Source organism: Cetorhinus maximus, chromosome 22 (assembly GCF_964194155.1).
Source record: "Cetorhinus maximus chromosome 22, sCetMax3.hap1.1, whole genome shotgun sequence".
Classification (NCBI taxonomy): Eukaryota; Metazoa; Chordata; class Chondrichthyes; order Lamniformes; family Cetorhinidae; genus Cetorhinus; species Cetorhinus maximus.
Window position 1 is genome coordinate 28,340,961 of NC_135900.1, and position 19,156 is coordinate 28,360,116.

At 41.0% G+C, this 19,156-nt stretch overlaps 1 protein-coding gene across 1 annotated transcript in view; it reads left to right on the forward strand.

The window, feature by feature from the left end:
• The first annotated feature begins 12,648 nt into the window (after positions 1 to 12,648).
• LOC144696361 (twinfilin-1-like) overlaps positions 12,649 to 19,156 on the forward strand; it is a 42,528-nt gene continuing 36,020 nt past the window's right edge. Inside the window, exon 1 of the mRNA XM_078567575.1 lies at positions 12,649 to 12,707. Coding sequence (XP_078423701.1) covers positions 12,683 to 12,707 — 25 coding nt within the window. The 5' untranslated portion in view covers positions 12,649 to 12,682. The remainder of the gene's footprint in view (positions 12,708 to 19,156) is intronic.

Here is a 19,156-nt window from a genome sequence, read left to right on the forward strand (position 1 = left end):
CCTCTGTCATATTTTATTGATGCCCCCATTCTTGGAAAAGAATGTAACCTTTTAGCTTACTTTTTAAAAATTCATTCACGGGATGTGGGCTTCACTGGCTAGGCCAGCATTTATTGCCCATCCCTAGTTGCCCTTGGGAAGGTGGTGGTGAGCTGCCTTCTTGAACCGCTGCAGCCCATGTGGTGTAGGTACACACAACAGTGCTATTAAGAAAGGAGTTCCAGGGTTTTGACCCAGCGACAGTGAAGGAACAGCGATATATTTCCAAGTCAGGATAGTGAGTGACTTGGAGGGGAACTTCCAGGTGATGGTGTTCCCATCTATCTGCTGCCCTTGTCCTAGATGGTAATGGTCATGGGTTTGGAAGGTACTGCCTAAGGTGCCTTGGTGAATTCCTGCAGTATATCTTGCAGATGGTACACACTGCTGCTACTGTGCATCGATGGTGGAGGGAATGAATGTTTGTGAATGTGGTGCCAATCAAGCGAGCTGCTTTGTCCTGGATGGTGTCAAGCTTCTTGAGTGTTGTGGGAGCTGCACTCATCCAGGCAAGTGGAAAGTACTCCATCGCACTCCTGACTTGTGCCTTGTAGATGGTGGACGGACTTTGGGGGTCAGGAGGTGATTTGCTTGTCACAGGATTCCTAGCCTCTGACCTGCTCTTGTAGCCACAGTATTTATATGGCTAGTCCAGTTCAGTTTCTGGTCAATGGTAACATCCAGGATGTTGATAGTTCAGGATTCAGTGATGGTAATGCCATTGAACATCGAGAGGCAATGGTTGGATTCTCTCTTGTTGGAGATGGTCATTGCCTGACACTTGTGTGGCACGAATGTTACATGCCTCTTGTCAGCCCAAGCCTGGATGTTGTCCAGGTCTTGCTGTATTTGGGCATGGACTGCTTCAGAATCTGAGGAGTCGCGGATGGTGCTGAACATTGTGCTATCATTAGTGAACATCTCTGCTTCTGACCTTATGATGGAAGGAAGGTCATTGATGAAGCAGCTGAAGATGGTTGGGCCGAGGACACTACCCTGAGGAATTCCTGCAGTGACGCCCTGGAGCTGAGATGACTGACCTCCAACAACCACAACCACTTTCCTTTGTGCTAGGTATGACTCCAACCAGTGGAGTGTTTTCCCCTTTATTCACATTGCTTCCAGTTTTGCTAGGGCTCCTTGATGCCACACTTGGTCAAATGCGGCCTTGATGTCAAGGGCAGTCACTCTCACCTGACCTCTGGAGTTCAGCTCTTTTGTCCATGTTTGAACCAAGGCTGTAATGAGGTCAGTAGCTAAGTGGCCCTGGCAGAATCCAAACTGGGCGTCAGTGAGCAGGTTATTGCTAAGCAAGTGCCGCTTCATAGCACTGTTGATGACCCTTTCCATTATTTCACTGATGATGGAAAGTAGACTGAATGGGCGATAATTGGCTGTGTTGGATTTGCCCTACTTTTTGTGTACAGGTCATACCTGGGCAGTTTTCCACATAGCCAGGTAGATACCAGTATTATAGCTGTACTGGAACAGCTTGGCTTGGGGTGCGGCAAGTTCTGAAGCACAAGTCTTCAGTACTATTGCTGGAATAGTGTCATGACCCATAGACTTTGCCGTATCCAGTGCCTTCAGCCATTTCTTGATACCACGTGGAGTGAATCGAATTGGCTGAAGACTGGCATCTGTGATGCTGGGGACCTCTGGGGGAGACTGAAATGGATCATCCAGTTGGCACTTCTGGCTGAAGATTGTAGCAAATGCTTCAGGCTTAATTTTTGCACTGATGTGCTGAGCTCCCCCATTATTGAGGATCGGGATATTTGTGGAGCCTCCTCCTCCAGTGAGTTGTTTAATTGTCCACCACCATTCATGACTGGATGTGGCAGGACTGCAGAGCTTAGATCTGATCTGTTGGTTTTGAGATCGCTTAGCTCTGTCTATCACTTGCTGCTTATGCTGTGTGGCACGCAAGTAGTCCTATGTTTTTGCTTCACCAGGTTGACACCTCATTTTTAGGTGTGCCTGCCCTCTTACACTCTTCATTGAACCAGGGTTGATCCCCTGGCTTGATGGCAATGGTAGAGTAGGGGAAATGCCGGCCATGAAGTTACAGATAGTGTAACGAATACAATTCTGCTGCTGCTGATGTCCTACAGCGCCTCATGGATGCCCAGTCTTGAGTTGCTATTAAGAGACGCTAGATAATTGGGAATTTTAACATAGAGTTGTAAGTGACTTTAGCGAAAAAGATTTCCAGGGGTGGACACAGAAGGAAGTGACTTGGAAATATATCGCTGTTCCTTCACTGTCACTGGGTCAAAACCCTGGAACTCCTTAATAGCACTATTGTGTGTACCTACACCACATGGGCTGTAACCTCTTAATCCAAGCTTTGGGATATCTGTCCTAATATCTTATGTGGCTTGATGTCAAATTTTGTTTGATAATGTTCCCACGAAGTGACTTGGAAGGTTTTACTACATTAAGGGTGCTATATAAATGAAAATTGTTGGTCAGCACAGCACAGTACACATTTCAAAAGGTGGTGACTGTAGAGCATTCAAATGGTAACATATTATAATATGAAGACAAATACTCCCATTCTACATGCCCTGGCTTAATACAAAAGTAGGAAAATTCTTGGGGGGCGGGGTCCAGCGGTGGTAAATTGTAATGTGTTACTGAAAACAAATGAGACAGAATGGAGTGGATTTCATTGTGCAGACACATTGGAATTTGCTGGCAGGTGAGGGCAGCAGCATGTAGGGAAACCCAGAAGTAAGTGCAGTGCATGTCATTGGCTTTTTAACCAAACTACATCCAAGTTTTCTGTTCAATTAATGTCAGTGAGTGTGATAATAATATGTACAATGCAATTTCAACTCTGGTATTTAAAGGGACACTCCAAATATCCAAGTTGAAGGAGTTTGGTGTTGGGATAGAGAACCACAACCTGTGATATGAAGTTGAGAGGGGCAAAGTCTGCACCTTGCTTCACCTCCCTAGATGAGCTGTATAGATCTAGAGGGAGATACTCTTTTCTACTTATAGGAGAAAAAGTCCTGCAATTGACACCCAGCAGGTCAACAGCAGCACTCCTGGATTCAATGTAGAAAACTCTCCATCCATCTTTTCCTAATGCAGGAGAGAATACAGAATGTCGGGGAGAGGCAGAGATTGGAAGTGACCCTCCAGTCATCTCTCAATTATGATCCACAGAGGAAGCGACACTGGAAATCTGCGGACCCTCAGCATGCCTGGCTGTGGGAGATGGGGTTCCACCAGTGATCTGGTGACAGAATTAAATACCAGAGAGCCACATGGCACACAGCACTCAAATCATGTTGACTTGATGTCAACAGCCACTTAATCATTATGCACACTGACCAAATTTAACTTCAAGCATTCACCTTCACAGCATTCATGTCTTTTATCTCTCCAGACCTAGTGGTCCAAGCTACTCATGACCTTGAGGACTTGTCAGAGGAGGCCATTCCCTCTAAGGGTGCACTGTCACAGGATTTATAAAACCATAAGCAATAGATCCGTGGTAGACCATTCAGTCCCTTGAGCCTGTTCTGCCATTCAGTAAGATCTCGGTTGATCTTCTACCTCAGCTACAGCTTCCCACGCTATCCCCATATCCCTTTATCCTTTTCCAAAGCCAGCCTAAACCTTATGACACAATGATCACTGTCCCCCTAAATGTTCCTTCCCCTACTGAAACTTAATCCATTTGGCCCACTCATTACCAAGAACCAAGTCTAGCAGTGCCTCCTTTCTCATTGGACTGGAAACATACTGCTGCAGAAACACACTCTAGGAACTCTTGCCCCTGTTATGGCACAGCAGATGGTAAATGCCAAGCTGCTCAAATTTCAGAGGGAAACTTGAAGCAGCTGCCACAACTATTTGAAATTTATATGTATTTCGAGACAGAGCCTTTGAATTCAGAGGTAATACGACCAGCCAGTCTTATAGGTTTCTTACAAAACTAAATTAAACCTTTATTAATAAAAAAAGATTTTAAGCACAACATAGGTTTAAAAATTACTATGATAACTCCTAGCTCCCCTAGTTAATCTAACTCCCAGTTACACCTCCATTAAGGCAACAGTAAGACACACAGATTTTAAAAGACCCAGGCAAAGTAACACACAATACCCTGTACAGTCAAATTCAAAGTCAGTTTTCCTCAGCTTTGGTTCTTTGTAGACAGCAGCTTGAGGCTTAGATGCTGGAGACTTGTTTGATCTTAGAATGCCTTCCCTTGCACACAGCCTTCTCTCCTTTATACATATTTTCCTCTTTGAATACAAATACCCATTGTTTCACTATGTCTTTGGACATTACCTTTCTAATAAGAAAAATCTATCATTGTACCAATTTTACCAGTAATCTTTGGGAATATTAAACACACTGTTTCTTAACTTCTCCTGGCTAGGTGTAACATATCACCCCCTCCCCCCTTTTGAATTCAAGATAGTCTGGTTTATTTAAAAAGGCAAATGATCCCTTCACACTTCACACTGTAAATCTTCCCCCATGTTTACCTATTTAACATTTCAAACCTAGCTCATCTTCTGATGTATCAAAGCCTTCAAACCAGCTGCCTTTAACTCAATTAAGACCCACACACAGAGACATAGACAAAGACCACACTATTACTCTACAATAAGTTCCAATAACATTATGAAAATTATTATATCTTCCTGACAGCTCCCTGCTTACTAAAAATGAACTGTCATAATTCAAAAAGACAGCTTCATTTTTTGAACCCATATTACATTACCTCCTATACTTATTATTCTATTGCATTATCAGATGCTTGCATTAATGTAACTATATATGTATATATATATATGTGTGTGTATATATATATATATATATAAATAAATCCTTGGTATCAACAGAAAACATTCTAGTCCAGTGTTCAGGTTTTAAATGTCCAATTTTCCCTTTAAGCTTCAAACTCTCGACAATGCATCTACAATCAACTTTTCTTGTCCCCCCAAATGTATAATCTTTAGATTAAATGTAAATGCAGTAATAAACTCCATCTGAATAACCTTGCACTTCTGTCTCGAAATTTGTCCAGAAACTTTAAAGGATTGTGGCCTGTAAAAACAATTGTTTCTGACTAATTGTTTGCAACATAAATTTCAAAATGCTGCAATACTAACACCAACTCCAAAGTCTCCTTTTCGAGTGTTGAATATCTTCTCTGTTGTACATTCAACTTCTGTGAAAAATACCCTATCGGTTTTTCAATTCCAGTGTCATTGTTCTGTAACAGTGCGGCCCCAATACCTACATTGTCAATAAAACCCACTCGTGCCCAGAAATCTCAAAACTTTGTGTTTTGTTGTAGGCATGGGGAAATCCACAATAGCCTTGACTTTCATATCTCTCATAGCTACCTTATCATGTCCAATGGTATGGCCTAGATACGTAACTTGCACTTTTGCAAATTCACTTTTAGCCAATTTTGCCACCAAATTAGCTTCCTATAATCAAGTAAATAATTCTTCCAGATGTTGTAAATACTCCTCCCACATGTCAATATACACAGGACAATTGCCCAGACCTGCAATTACTTTGTTTGTCAGTCTTTGACTTCATATCAAACGGCATGACTTTAAACTGAAATAGTCCATCTGGCGTCACCAAAACTGATATCTCCTTTGCCCTCTCCGATAACAGTACTTGCCAATATCCTCTTAGCAAGTCAATCTTTGTGATAAGTTTTGATTGTCCCACTTTCTCAATACAGTCTTCCAACCATGGTATAGGATATGAATCTGCTTTTGTCACCACATTCACCTTTCGATAGTCCACACACAGTCTTTGTGTTCCATCCAGTTTTGGTGCCAGCACAATAAGCGAACTCCAGTTACTGCAACTCGACTCAATGATATCATTTTGAAGCATGAATTCAATTTCTTTCTGTGCTTGTGATAACTTTGCCGGATTTAATTTATAAGGATGTTGCCTTACCGAAGATGGAACTTCTACGCATACATCATGTACAGCTAAATTTGTCCTCCTCTGCTTATTCCCACAAATATCTTCCTGTGACTGCAATAGCTTCCCCAAATCACTTTGACACTTGTCTAGAAGGTAACTCAATATTGCATTTAATTTTCAAGTACCCCTTCATTATCCAATTTGATTAGAGGAAAATCAATTTCAGAATTCTGCATTTCTACTTCTTTCTCATTATCCACCACCATTAGTACCTCATTTTGGTCCTCTTCCCTGTCAAAGAACTTTTTAAGCATATTTACATGACACCCTCTGCTTCTTTCTTCTACCTGGAGTATTTATTAAATAATTTACTTCAGTCAGTTTCTTTTCAATCGTGTAAGGCCCACTAAACCTTACCTTTAATGAGTCACCCAGTGCTGGTAATAGAACTAGCACTTTCTCCCTAGCAGCAAATCTACAGGCTGTAGCTTTCCCATCTGCCTTCACTTTCATCACTTGCTGTGATATCTTTAAATGTTCCCTAGCTAAATCATATGCTCTGTCCAATCTCGCTCTGAAGTTTGATACATAATCCAGGAGAGTAGTTTCTGAATTTTAACCCATCAATTTCTCATGGATCAATTTCAGTGGTCCTCTCACCTCCAGACCATAAACTAGTTCAAAAGGACTAAAACTAGTCGATGCATTAGGAGTGTCCCTAATAGCAAATAACAAGAGTGGAATTCCCCTATCCCAATTCTTTGGATAATTCTGACTATTATCATAGTTTTTAGAGTTTGATGCCATCTTTCCAAAGCCCCTTGTGACTCAGGATGACAAGCTATTGACTTAAATTGTTTTATTCCCAAACTGTTCATTACTTCCTTAAACAGCTGTGACATGAAATTTAAACCCTGATCTGATTGTATTCCTTTAGGTAATCCATATCTTGTAGCAAATTTAGTCAACTCTTCCACAATTTTCTTTGTTGTAATATTTCGCAAAGGTATTGCTTCAGGAAACCTGATAGACATATCCATTATTGTCAGTAAGTACTGATTTCCACTTTTAGCCTTAGGGCCCTACACGTTCAATCAACATCCTAGTAAAAGGCTCTTCAAATGCTGAAATGGGAATTAAAGGTACCGGCTTAATCACTGCTTGCGGTTTCCCTATCACCTGACATGTGTGACATGTTCTACAGAATGTGACTACATCCCTATGAAATCCAGGCCAATAAAAATGTTTTTGTATTTTCGCCTGTGTCTTTCTAATTCCTAAATGTCTCCCCATTGGAATTTCATGAGCTATCCTCAGAACCTCATTTCTATATCCAAATTTTAGTACAACCTGATGCATCTCCCTTCAGCTTTCATTTGCTGAAGCATGATAAGGCCTCCATTTTCTCATTAAAATATCACCCTTGAGGTAATAACATTCTGGAATACATTTTGCCTCTGTTTCTGAGTAAGCTGTCTGACATAACTGTTTTATTTGCGAATCCTTTTTCTGTAACTCCACTAAACACCTTGAGTTAAATGCCTCAACTGCATTGTCGTCCAGTCTTTCTTCCTGAACAACTTTATCAAACACAGTGTCAGCTAATTGGATTTCCACACTTTTCCTCTGCCTTTAAACTTCCTGTTCTTCTTGTTTCAACCAATGAGCCTGTGATCTTGTTATCACACAATCTGGAAACAATCTAGGATGCTCTCTCTGCAACACTTCTGTTGAAAACACTTCTACAGGCTGCTCAACTACCATAGGCATCACCCATATCTGTGATCCAGCTACATCATTACCCAGAATAACGTGAACCCCTCCAATGGGCAATTTTTCCACTACTCCAACAATCACCTCACCTGTTTTCCACTTACTCTTTAAATTTACCTTCCACAACGGAATAGGTTTAGCATCTCCATGAACCCCACTTATTATCACCTGTTCCTGCAATACTCCCTCTGAACAACAAATGTCACTATCCCGCAACACTAAGGATTGACTAGCCCCCTGTGTTTAAAATTTTAACATCTTTGCCTATTCCACCCTGTACACATGGAAGGACTTCCCCTTCACATACAAAATCTTTAAACATTTCTCTTGGGTAAATTGTGAACATATTCTCACTTCTTTACCTATCACTGATTCTTCCCATATTACCTGAACACAAACCACTGATTTTTCCTGTGCCTGAACCTCAGAACCCACAGTACTTTTACTTCCAGTACTTTTCTGCATCCCAATAATCCCAACAGATTTTCCCCGTAATTTCCAACATATTGACTTCGTATGTCCGACTTTATTACAATGAGAACACCTCCATTTTCGAGTGTCACCTCTACCCTCAGCACCTTCCTTTTTATTGAGAAAAAAACTTCCTAGGAATTTCCACCCACCCCTTCTCTTCCCTGACCACCCACCTTCCTTTCATCTTCCCACTTTCGATCCTTCTCTGATTTAAAAGGGTGACAGAAAAAAAGGTTTGGCTCTATGAACTAATTCATAATCATCAGCTATCTCTGCTGCTTGTCTTACCGTTTCAATCCTCTATTCCCCCACGTGAGTTCTGACTACTGAAGGAATTGGATCTTTAAATTCTTCCAAAAGAATTACTTCTCTAAGAGCTGCATATGTTGTTTCTATCTTTAATGCCCATTTGCACCGGTGAAAATTACTTTGTTTTACTCTCTCAAACTCAACATAATCTTGCCCAGGCTGTTGTCTCATATTCCTAAATTTCTGCCTGTATGCCTCAGGAACCAACTCATATGCACTCAAAATAGCCTTTTTTTACCATGTCATAGTTCACTGACATTTCTTCTGACAGTGAAGCATAAACCTCATGTGCTCTACCCACCAACCTGGATTGTAATAATAATAATGTCAAGTTTTCCTGTGGCTATTTCATCTGTGTAGCTATCTTCTCAAATGAAATAAAGAATGCTTCAAGATCTCTTTCCTCAAACTTTGGAAGAGCTTATACAAATTTAAACATCTCTTTCTTTTTCATTTTCTGCCCTTTATTTTTCTCTTTCTGCTCTTTCTTTTTCTTTTCTGCTGCCTCTAGCTCAAGTTTTTTCATTTGCAGCTTAATTTGAGCCCATTCCAATGAACCACCCCTTGGAGAACTTGGTCTCTCAGGTATTCCTTCCAATTTCAAATGCTGTGCTATACCTTCAGTTATGTCTGATTTCCTAACCCCTGCAGATAATCACAATTGTAATTTATCTGCCAATTCCATTAACTTAACATTATTTACCTTTTGTAATCCAGCCAATGTCATAATTTCAACTGCCAGACAAGTCTTAGCAACTGCCAAAATCATATTGCAGTCTCAGCACTTCAACAAAAAAACTCACACCAACTACTGAATTCAAAGTGCTTCTTGTACTCACAACCTTAAGGTTCACCAACTCCAAACCAATCAAGGAATATCAAATACATCCCACAAAGAACCATCAATTCTGTTATGACAGACAGATGATAAATGCCAAACTGCTCAAATCCCAGAGGGAAACTTGAAGCAGCTGCCGCAACTACTTGCAATTTGTATGTATCTCGAGATGTGGGCTTTCAATTCAGTAGTAATAAGACCACTGAGTCTTATAGATTTCATACAAAACTAAATTAAATTTTTATTATTAAAAATGATTTTAAACACATACACAGGTTTAAAAATTACTACTATGATAACTCCTACCTCCCCTAGTTAATCTAACTCCCAGTTACACCTCCATTAAGGCAACAGTAAGACACAAAGATTTTAAAAGACCAAGGCAAAGTAACACACAATACCCTTTACAGTTGAATTCAAAGTCAGTTTTCCTCAGCTTTGGTTCTTTGTAGACAGCAGCTTGAGGCTTAGATACTGGAGGCTTTCACACTTGTTAGATCTTAAAATGCCTTCCCTTGTACACAGCCTTCTCTCCTTTATACATATTTTCCTCTTCGAATGCAAATACCCATTGTTTCACCATGTCTTTGGACTTTACCTCTCTAATAATAAAAAATCTATCATTGTACCAATTTTACCAGTAATCTTTGGGAAAAATAAACACACTGTTTTTTAACTTCTCCTGGCTAGATGTAACATTTAACCCCCTCTTTTGAATTCAAGATAGTCTGGTTTATTTAAAAATGCAAATGATCCCTTCACACCTCACATTGTAAAACTCCCCCCACGTTTCCCTATTTAATATTTCAAACCTAGCTCATCTTCTGATACATCAAAGCCTTCAGACCAGCTGCCTTTAATTCAATTAAGTCCCACACACAACAGACACATTCACAGACCACACTATTACTCTAATTTACAATACATTCCAATAACATTATGAAAATTATATCTTCCTGACACGCCTCTCTACCCTTTACACCACTACCATCCCAGTCTATATTTGAATGATAAAGTTCCCCATTATAACTACTCTATAATTCTTGCACTTTTCTGTAATTTCCTTGTAGATTTGTTCCTCTACATCTTTTCCACTTCTTGGTGGCCCATAGATGCACCGAGCAATAATTCCAGTTTTTTTGTTCCTTAGCTCTAGCCAAGTAGATTCTGGGTGGAATCATCCCGGATTTACACTAAGTCTGGTAGTGGGTGGGAGAAATGGCATTTTTTCCCCACCGGCCACAATTATGGCTTTTCACGCTGTATCAATCCAAACCTGCCGCATTAATTATGCATTCCCAGGATACATGCCATTTCCATGGCTGGCGGGCTCCGATTGCTCAGTGCTTCCAGCCCAGGACTGCAGCAAAGAAGACATGGCCTCGAAAGGCAAAAAGATTGCAGTCCTCAAGTGCCTTTTGGATGCCATGGAGGCCCACTGTGATGTCCTCTACCCCCGCTCTGGCTGCAGGAGGGCCAGATACATCACCACTCCGGCTTGGTAGGGGATGGCAGTGGTGATCAGTGCAAACACTGCACAGAAGAGGTTGGCCATCCAATGCAGATAGAGGATGAATGATCTCATCCGTGCAGCCAGGGTAAGACAACCATCTCATTGCTCTAAACTCACACACTCAAACCCAACACACATTCACCGGCATCACACTCACTGCCAGCTCACGGAACATCACCACTCATTTTCACACTCACACACTCACATCTGGCCTCATCAGCCCTCATCATCTTGAGGCCACTTGCACAAAACAACATATGCCTCACACACACCCTGGGATACCCTCCTTCCCCAATACAGCTCTCATCCTGCAGCCTCTTCCCTTGCCTGAAGCCATGCCTCCCCCTTCCCCAAGCAAGCCCTTGTCCTGCAGCCATTGAAAAGCCTCCCACATATGGCTAATCTGGTAGGTACCCTGAGCACCCCCTAAAAGTGATGTGGTGCTGTCTGTGGAGCCTGGTGCTGATGACTGTGAGTGCTGACCGAAGCAAGGTAGGCAAACAAACTGAGTTCTGAGTGAAGTGCAGCCCACCAAGTGCACGCCTTATAGATGCTGTTGTGAAACATGTCTGCATCTTTTCCTGCCAATGTGGGTGGACGATCCAGTGGGGGTATGGGGTGGGGTGGGGGGGAGATGAGTCTGGTGAGCTGGGCTTATGCTGATGTATTACAATGAGGTTCCTGACATCCAATGGTGGGAAACGCAGTCTGGCAGCGATGGGCTGAGTGGACGATCACAAACTGGTTTCATGATGTTTTGAAACTGATTTTTGGCCTTCTCGCCATATTGTCCACTCACGCCAACGGGCACGGAAAATCCCGGCTTCTTGATCCTTCTGGGACATCCTCTCTCTCTTCAGCACTGCAATATTCTCCTTAATCAATACTGCCATCCCTTCTCCTTTCCCATCTTTCCTGAACACCTGGTATCCAAGAACATTTAATACCCAGTGCTGTCCTTCTTTGAGCCAAGTCTCTGTTCTTGTCACAACATCATATTTCCACGTGGCTATCTGCATCTGCAACTCACCAATTTTATTTACCACACTCTGTGCATTCACATACATGCACTGTAACCCTAATTTAGACTTCATTAATTTCTCTATTATGCTGAACCCAGCCAATACTTGTGCTATCCATCTCTCCCAAATGCACCTTAATATTTGTCTCCAGTATTATCTTCTGGTTTCCACACCCCTTCCCAATAGCACGAGCACATTGCACCACAAGGAAATTGGCCTCAGCACTGTTTAGGTGCAACCTGTCCAGGCCCCATTGACCCTAGATCTGGTCCCAATGTTCCAACAATCTAAAACCCTCTTTCCTGAACCACTTCTCCAGTCACGCATTTATTTGCTCTATCCTCGTATTTCTACGCTCACATGCGTGTGACACTGGGAGTTACTACTTATGAAGTCTGCTTGATAATTTCCTACCTAGCTCCGCTGCAAGACCACACTCCTCCTCCTATTGGTACCCATGTAGACATTGTGAAATAGAATGCAGTTTTATTTCAACAATTTTTCTTTTGCTTGCAAAAAGCACTTACATTAATAATTTGACGATTTTAACTTGCTAAGTCACTTTGCCAACAGACTTCTTAGCTCCCACCGCGTTCACTTTCTCGCTGTGCACACAGCTCGCCCCCGAGTCAAGTGACGGAGTGCGTGTCCCTGACGTGAATGGTGCAAGCATTGCAGTTCAGATTGTGTGCAGATAATCCGGAGGCTGTGCCGAGGCGGAGAACAAACAGGAGCGAGGGAGGGGGATAGAACTGCAGCGGATCCAGGCATACTCGACAACAGAACACAATGTCCCACCTCACCGGCATTCCAGGTACGGTGGCAAAATGCAACCCTGTTGCTTCAGGTGGCTGCAAACTTTAAACTCGTTGTGCATAAAGTAAGGAGAAATCTGTTCAATTTCTTCCTCACCACCACCCTCACTGCTGAAAACTGTTAATCTAATTTTTAAGTGGCTTTCAAACAGTTATTGATGAACTTGGAGCGTTGCAATCAATATTCACTGCTGTGCTTTGTGGTAGGTTTTTATTAAACCAATATGTTATGAAGACACGTTACAGACTTTGGCAATGCCTGTAGATAGGAAATATAAATGTTTCGTGACTGCATTTGCGAAACATGCTAATTACAATACGCACCATTTAGTTTCCGTCTAAATTACAATGCTGCAGAATATTCTTCCAAAATAGCAAAACATCAACATTGTTTTTTTTTAAAGTGTTTGCAACAAATATTAATGCAGAAATGGAGCATTTTAAAAAGAATCAGCACTGTTGTCGAACCTCTTGCAGTGATGCTTTGACAATTAATAGTTATTACGAGGTGAAGAGAATGTGGAATGCTGAAAGATGTTTTAGACTGTAACCTGGTCATTTTAACTACTCTGTAGAATATAAATTCAATAGAATATAAATTCAGTGTAATGTAAGCTTAATCAAGTGTAAATCCAAAATTGCAGTAGCCTAGAACCCCAAAATAAATGTATTTTAAATTGCAGCACAAGTCTTACTGGGTAAGAATAGGCACTATTTTTCACATAGAATTGCTAAATGAAGAGGACTGAATTCCATCTATGATCCTGGTAACCGCATGATACATCAATAAGGGAGTTGTTGACACATCCAGGCATTTTTATGGTTTCTTATGTTTATAAGCTTCACTATATGCAATAGTATTTTATTTAACAACAGTGTATAAAATCATAAACATTCAATATCATTATAATTTTTAATTGATCTGAGTATCATCTATCATCCTAACCTTGAATATTAAAATTGATAAAGTTGTATAACATTTTTATTGTTGCACTTATTTAGAAGAGACGAGAGAAGGAGAATATGGGACAAAGGGGAGGTGCATAAGAGTCCATAGACAGGGCAACAGAGCTCTGGCTGGTAGAAGGTCTGGAGGAGTTGGAAGTTGAGGAGAGGCAAGACCTGATGAGATTAAAACACAAAGTTGCAAATTTAAGATGTTAGGGATAGAGAGCCAGTATTGATTGGCGAGATTCAAACATGGAGTTGTGGGAAAAATAAGCACATCCCTGGGAGGGGATAACATATTCAAGGACTTCGGAAAGGAAGGGAAGGCAGGAGATGGAGCAAGAGTTTACAAGAACAGGGATTGAGAGTGTTAGTTTTGCGAAAGGGGTGTCATAATGGAAATTTTGAAAGGGAATCAGAATGGTACCTGAGAAATAGGACACAATATAATGTCAGTTGCCGTGCCAGGAAGAAATGTTGATTGGTTAGCGATATGTCCTGTAGTGGGAATAGGGTCATGGGACAGGAGGTGCGTTTCCTACACAAGAGGAGCTTGGAGAGGGAATGAGGTGAAATGAGAGAAACTATAGAAAAATTTGTCTTCAAGGGCCAGGGCAGGGGTATGTGCGGGAGGGTATCTGGCCTCTTAAGCTAGAGAAAGGGAGAGATACAACAAGAGGCAGTTGAAAAGATTGGCATAATCTTAGTAATAAAGAAGTCCATGAACCCCTTACAGTTGTTAATGATAAGCTTCATTTCCTACACAGCTGTAATGTACACAAGCCTGTGACAGACTAAATTGCTATATTATTAAGTAAAAGTCAACTACAGAATGGTGATTGAAACTGATGCGATCTTACGTGGAACAATAGTTTTAATATACTACTAATATACTACTTGTAACCAGCGCTTTGGTGAATATAGAGTACTTTTGATGAAGACCTGCACAGCTGCAAGAGCCTTGCATGTGGAAAATTTGTAAGCACACTGCCCATGTTCCAGCATGCACTAGCAGCATGTGAAATGTTGCTGGTGGCAGACTACCTTACAAAGTGTACCTTTGTGTCCTTTCTTATAATTTTACTAGACTGCATGAAGAAGAAACTGGTTTGTTTCTATTCTTGCATTTTTTTATTCAATTTATGTGATGTGGCATTGCTGGTTATGCCAGCATTTATTGCCCATTCCTAATTGCCCTTGAGAAGGTGGTGGTGAGCTGTCTTCTTGAACCGCTGCAGTCCACGGGGTGTAGGTACACTTACAGTGCTGTTAGTGTTGTGGGGGTGGGGTGTTCCAGGATTTTGACCCAGGGACAGTGAAGGAACAGTGATACATTTTCAAGTCAGGGTGTTCCACCACATAAACATTTTAAACTAATTAGTTTAACATCACTATGTTACAAACGCAAATGGAGAGTTCATTTTCTTGACCATAACCGTGTGACTAGCCTGATCTATAGTGCACCAGTCCCCAGTGTAACTGTTTTAATCTATAGCAATCATTTCTATTTCTAAGATATCTTGCACAGTTGCACAATAAAATGTACTACTTAAACATAATACACACTAAAACTCTTAGTTTTTAATAATAGAATAATATTTCAAAAGCTGATTGCATTTGTAGGATTATGAATCTCCCAAGCCTGAATGTGACATCAGAATGTTTTAATATAAAGCTATTCCTGCTTATATACTATGAAAATTATTACATTTAAATTATAAGCTTATTACTTTCTTTATATCAGTACAATGGGGATTAAGTCAAGAATGGGGCAATTGACTTGCACTTTTACCCCAGAGGATGTTTCTTTTGCTACACCACCTTTCCTTGTTTTATAATGATAAAATGCTGAGCTACCACAAGAAGGACCTTAATCTCAACAAATATTCAAAATCTGGTGTCCACATTTGAGTGAGATTCAGCTATTCAGTAAACTAATGCATGGTTCATTGTGACAGGGAAACAAAGGAAAGGGCAAAGAAGGAAAAATTAGCTGGGCATATAACATCCTTTAAATAGACATCCTTTTGGTATTACACCGGTGAAATAGAGATGTTTATGGGTTTTTAGATGTGAAACCAGAGTGAAATTGAAAAGATAAAAATTATAGGATCTGAGACTGCTTGAAACTTGTCAATATAAAGTAATGGTAGCATAATGGTTATGTTGCTGGATTAGTAAACCAGACATCTTCCTAATAATCTGGATACAAGAGTTCAAATCAGACTACGACAGTATTTGAATTTGGTTAATTAAATAAATACTGGATAAAAAGCTAGTATCATTAATGATGATCATAAGGCTATGTGATCATCATCAAAAGCCAACTGATTCACTGATGTCCTTGTCAGTCCTGTTGCCCTTTACACAGTCTGGCCTCTTATGTGACTTCTGACCCACATGTGGTTGACTTTTATCTGCCCTCTGAAATTACTTAGCAAATCACTCAGCTGTATGATACCACTACAAAATGGTACAATAAGAATAAAATTAGATGCACCACTCAGCATTGTTTTGCGCAGCTGATTCATCCAAAATGAAAGCACACCCTGCTTAGTTGACTCTCAGAATTACTTAGGATGAGCAGCAAAGAAACAGAGCATTTGTCCCAACTGGTCCATGCTAGTGTTTATGCTCCACTCAAGACTCCCCCACTTTGTCCTCATCTAAGTCTATCATCGTAACCCCCTTCTATTCCCTTCTCCATGATATGTTTGTTTAACATCTCACTGACATCTGGAGACTTGTGCTGAAATTGGGACAGCTGTCCCAAAGATTAGTAAAGCAACAGCCTGACTTCGTCACAATCACAGAATCATTACCTTTCATCCAATGTGCCTAGAGTCCTTCATCATCATTCCTGGGTATGTCCTGACTCACCAGAGGTGGTGGCACAGTGGTATATGGTCAGGAAAGAGTGGCCCTGGGAGTCCTCAGCATTGACTGTGGACTCTATGAAGTCTGGTGGTATCAGTTCAAAAATGGGCAAGGAAACCTCCTGCTGATTACCACCTACTGCCTTCCCTCAATGATGAATTATTATTCTTTCATGTTGAGTAGCAATTGGAATTACACTTAACTGCCCTCACCAAGAGTGGCTCGGTGGCAGGCTGGCCAAAACTGTGCTGGCAGTAAGTAATGAGATAACCAACACAAAGGGAAAAGCTACTTGAACTTGTCATCCCTAATTTACCTGTCTGTGACAATGTTGGTTGGAACGATCACTTACTGTTCCAGCTTCACAGTGAGGATACCCTACTAAAGGATATAGATCTAGTAGCTGAGGACCATGAGTAGCAGCAGTATTTTATTCCACCACAGTTAGTAACCTTATGGCCTGGCATACCCCATGAACATCAATCCATACAATGAACCCTGGATCAATGAGGAGTGTAGTATAGCATGTCAGGAGAAGCACCAGACGTAACAGCTGCCAGCCTGGTGAAGCTATAACACAAGACTACATGTTTGCTAAAAATAGACAGAGCTAAGCCAATGGGTCAGATCAAAAATCTGCAATCCTGCCACATCCAGTTGTGAATGTTGGTGAATAATTAAACAACGAACTGGAGAAGGTGGCAACGCAAACATCTCCATCCTCAATGAAGGGGGAGCCCAGCATGTGAGTGCAAAGGACAAGGCTAAAGCATTTACAACTATCTCCAGCCAGAAGTGCTAAGTAGATGACCAATCTCAGCCTTCTATTGAGGTCCCTTCATTGTAGATGCCAGTCTTCAGCCAGTTTGATTCACTCCATGTGATATTAAGAAACGGTTGAAGGTACTGGATGCAGGAAAACGTATAGGCCCCAACAGCAACTCAGCTGTAGTGATGAAGGCCTGCTCTCCAGAACTAGCCATGACTCTAGCCAAGCTCTTCAAGTACAACTACAACACTGGAATCTACCTGACAAAGAAAATTGTCCAAGTATGTCCTGTCCACAAAAACTAGGACAAATTCAATCTGGCCAATTACTGCTTATTCTTAATTACCATCAGTGATGAAAGGTGCCATTGACAGTGTTATCAAGTGGCACTTACTCAACAATCACCTGCTCACCAATGCTCAGTTTGGTTTCCACAAAACTACGTCTCCAGAGCTCATTACAGCCTCGGTCCAAATATGGATATAAGAACTAAATTCCAGGGGAGAGGTGAAAAGGCCTGCCCTTAAAATCAAGGTAGTATTTGACTGAGTGTGGCACTAAGGAGCCCTAGTGAAATTTAAATCAGTAGGAAACAAGGGAAAAATCTCCACTGGCTGGAGTCATACCTAGGACAAAGGAACATGGTTGTGGTTGTTGGAGGCCAATCATTTCGGCCCCAGGGCATCACTGCAGGATGCTGTTAGCGCAATGCCCTTAACCTTTTTCAACTACTTGATCGATGACCTTACCTCCATCATAAGGTCAGAAGTGGGGATGTTCACTAATGATTGTACAATATTCAGTTTCATTCATAATTCCTCAGATATGAAGCTGCCAGTGTCCGCATGCAGGAAAGACTTGCACAACATCCATAAAAAATAATCAAAATACTGCAGATGCTGGAATTCTGAAACAAAAGTTGAAAATGCTGGAAAAACTCAGCAGGTCTGACAGCATCTGTGGAGAGAGAAACAGAGTTGATGTTTTGAGTCCATATGACCCTTCAGAGCTTTTCCCTTTGAATGCAAATTCCCATTGTTTCACTTTGTCTTTGGACTTTACCTCTCTAATAATAAAAAAAAATCTATCATAGTATCAATTTTACCAGCAATCTTTGGGAAAAATAAACACACTGTTTAACTTCTCCAGGCTAGGTGAAACATTTCACCTCTCTCTTTTGAATTCAAGCTAGCCTGGTTTATTTAAAAATGCAAATATTCCGTTTACACCTTACATTCTAAAACTTCCCCCATGTTTACCTACTTAACATTTCAAACCTAGCTTATCTTCTGATGCATCAAAGTCTTCAGACCAGCTGCCTTTAATTAGTTCAGTCACACACACAGATGCAGACCGCACTGTTGCTCTAATTTACAATAGACTCCAATAACAATACGAAAGTATTATATCTTCCTGACAAGTTGGTTCAGCCAAATTGGGGGATTGAACAATGATGATATTCAATGGCAAAGGGAGGTTGTTAGATATCTCTCTTGTTGGAGATGCACATTGCCTGGCACTTCCTTGACAAAAATATTATCAGCCCAAGTATGGATGCTGTGCAACAAAAACATAAAATGCTGGAAAAACTCAGCAGGTTTAAAGGGGAGAAGGATGTTTTTAAGGGCAGGCATTCTAAGATCTAACAAGATCTGAAAAGCCTCCAGCATCTAAGCCTCAAGCTGCTGTCTAAAAAGAACTGAAGTTAAGAAAACTCACTTTGAATTGAGTTATGCAGGGCATTATGTTTCTTTGCCTGGGTCTTTTAAAATCTGAGTGTCTTACTGTTGCCTTAATGAAAATGTAACAGGGAGTTAGATTAACCAGGGGATTTAGAAGTTATCACAGTAGTAA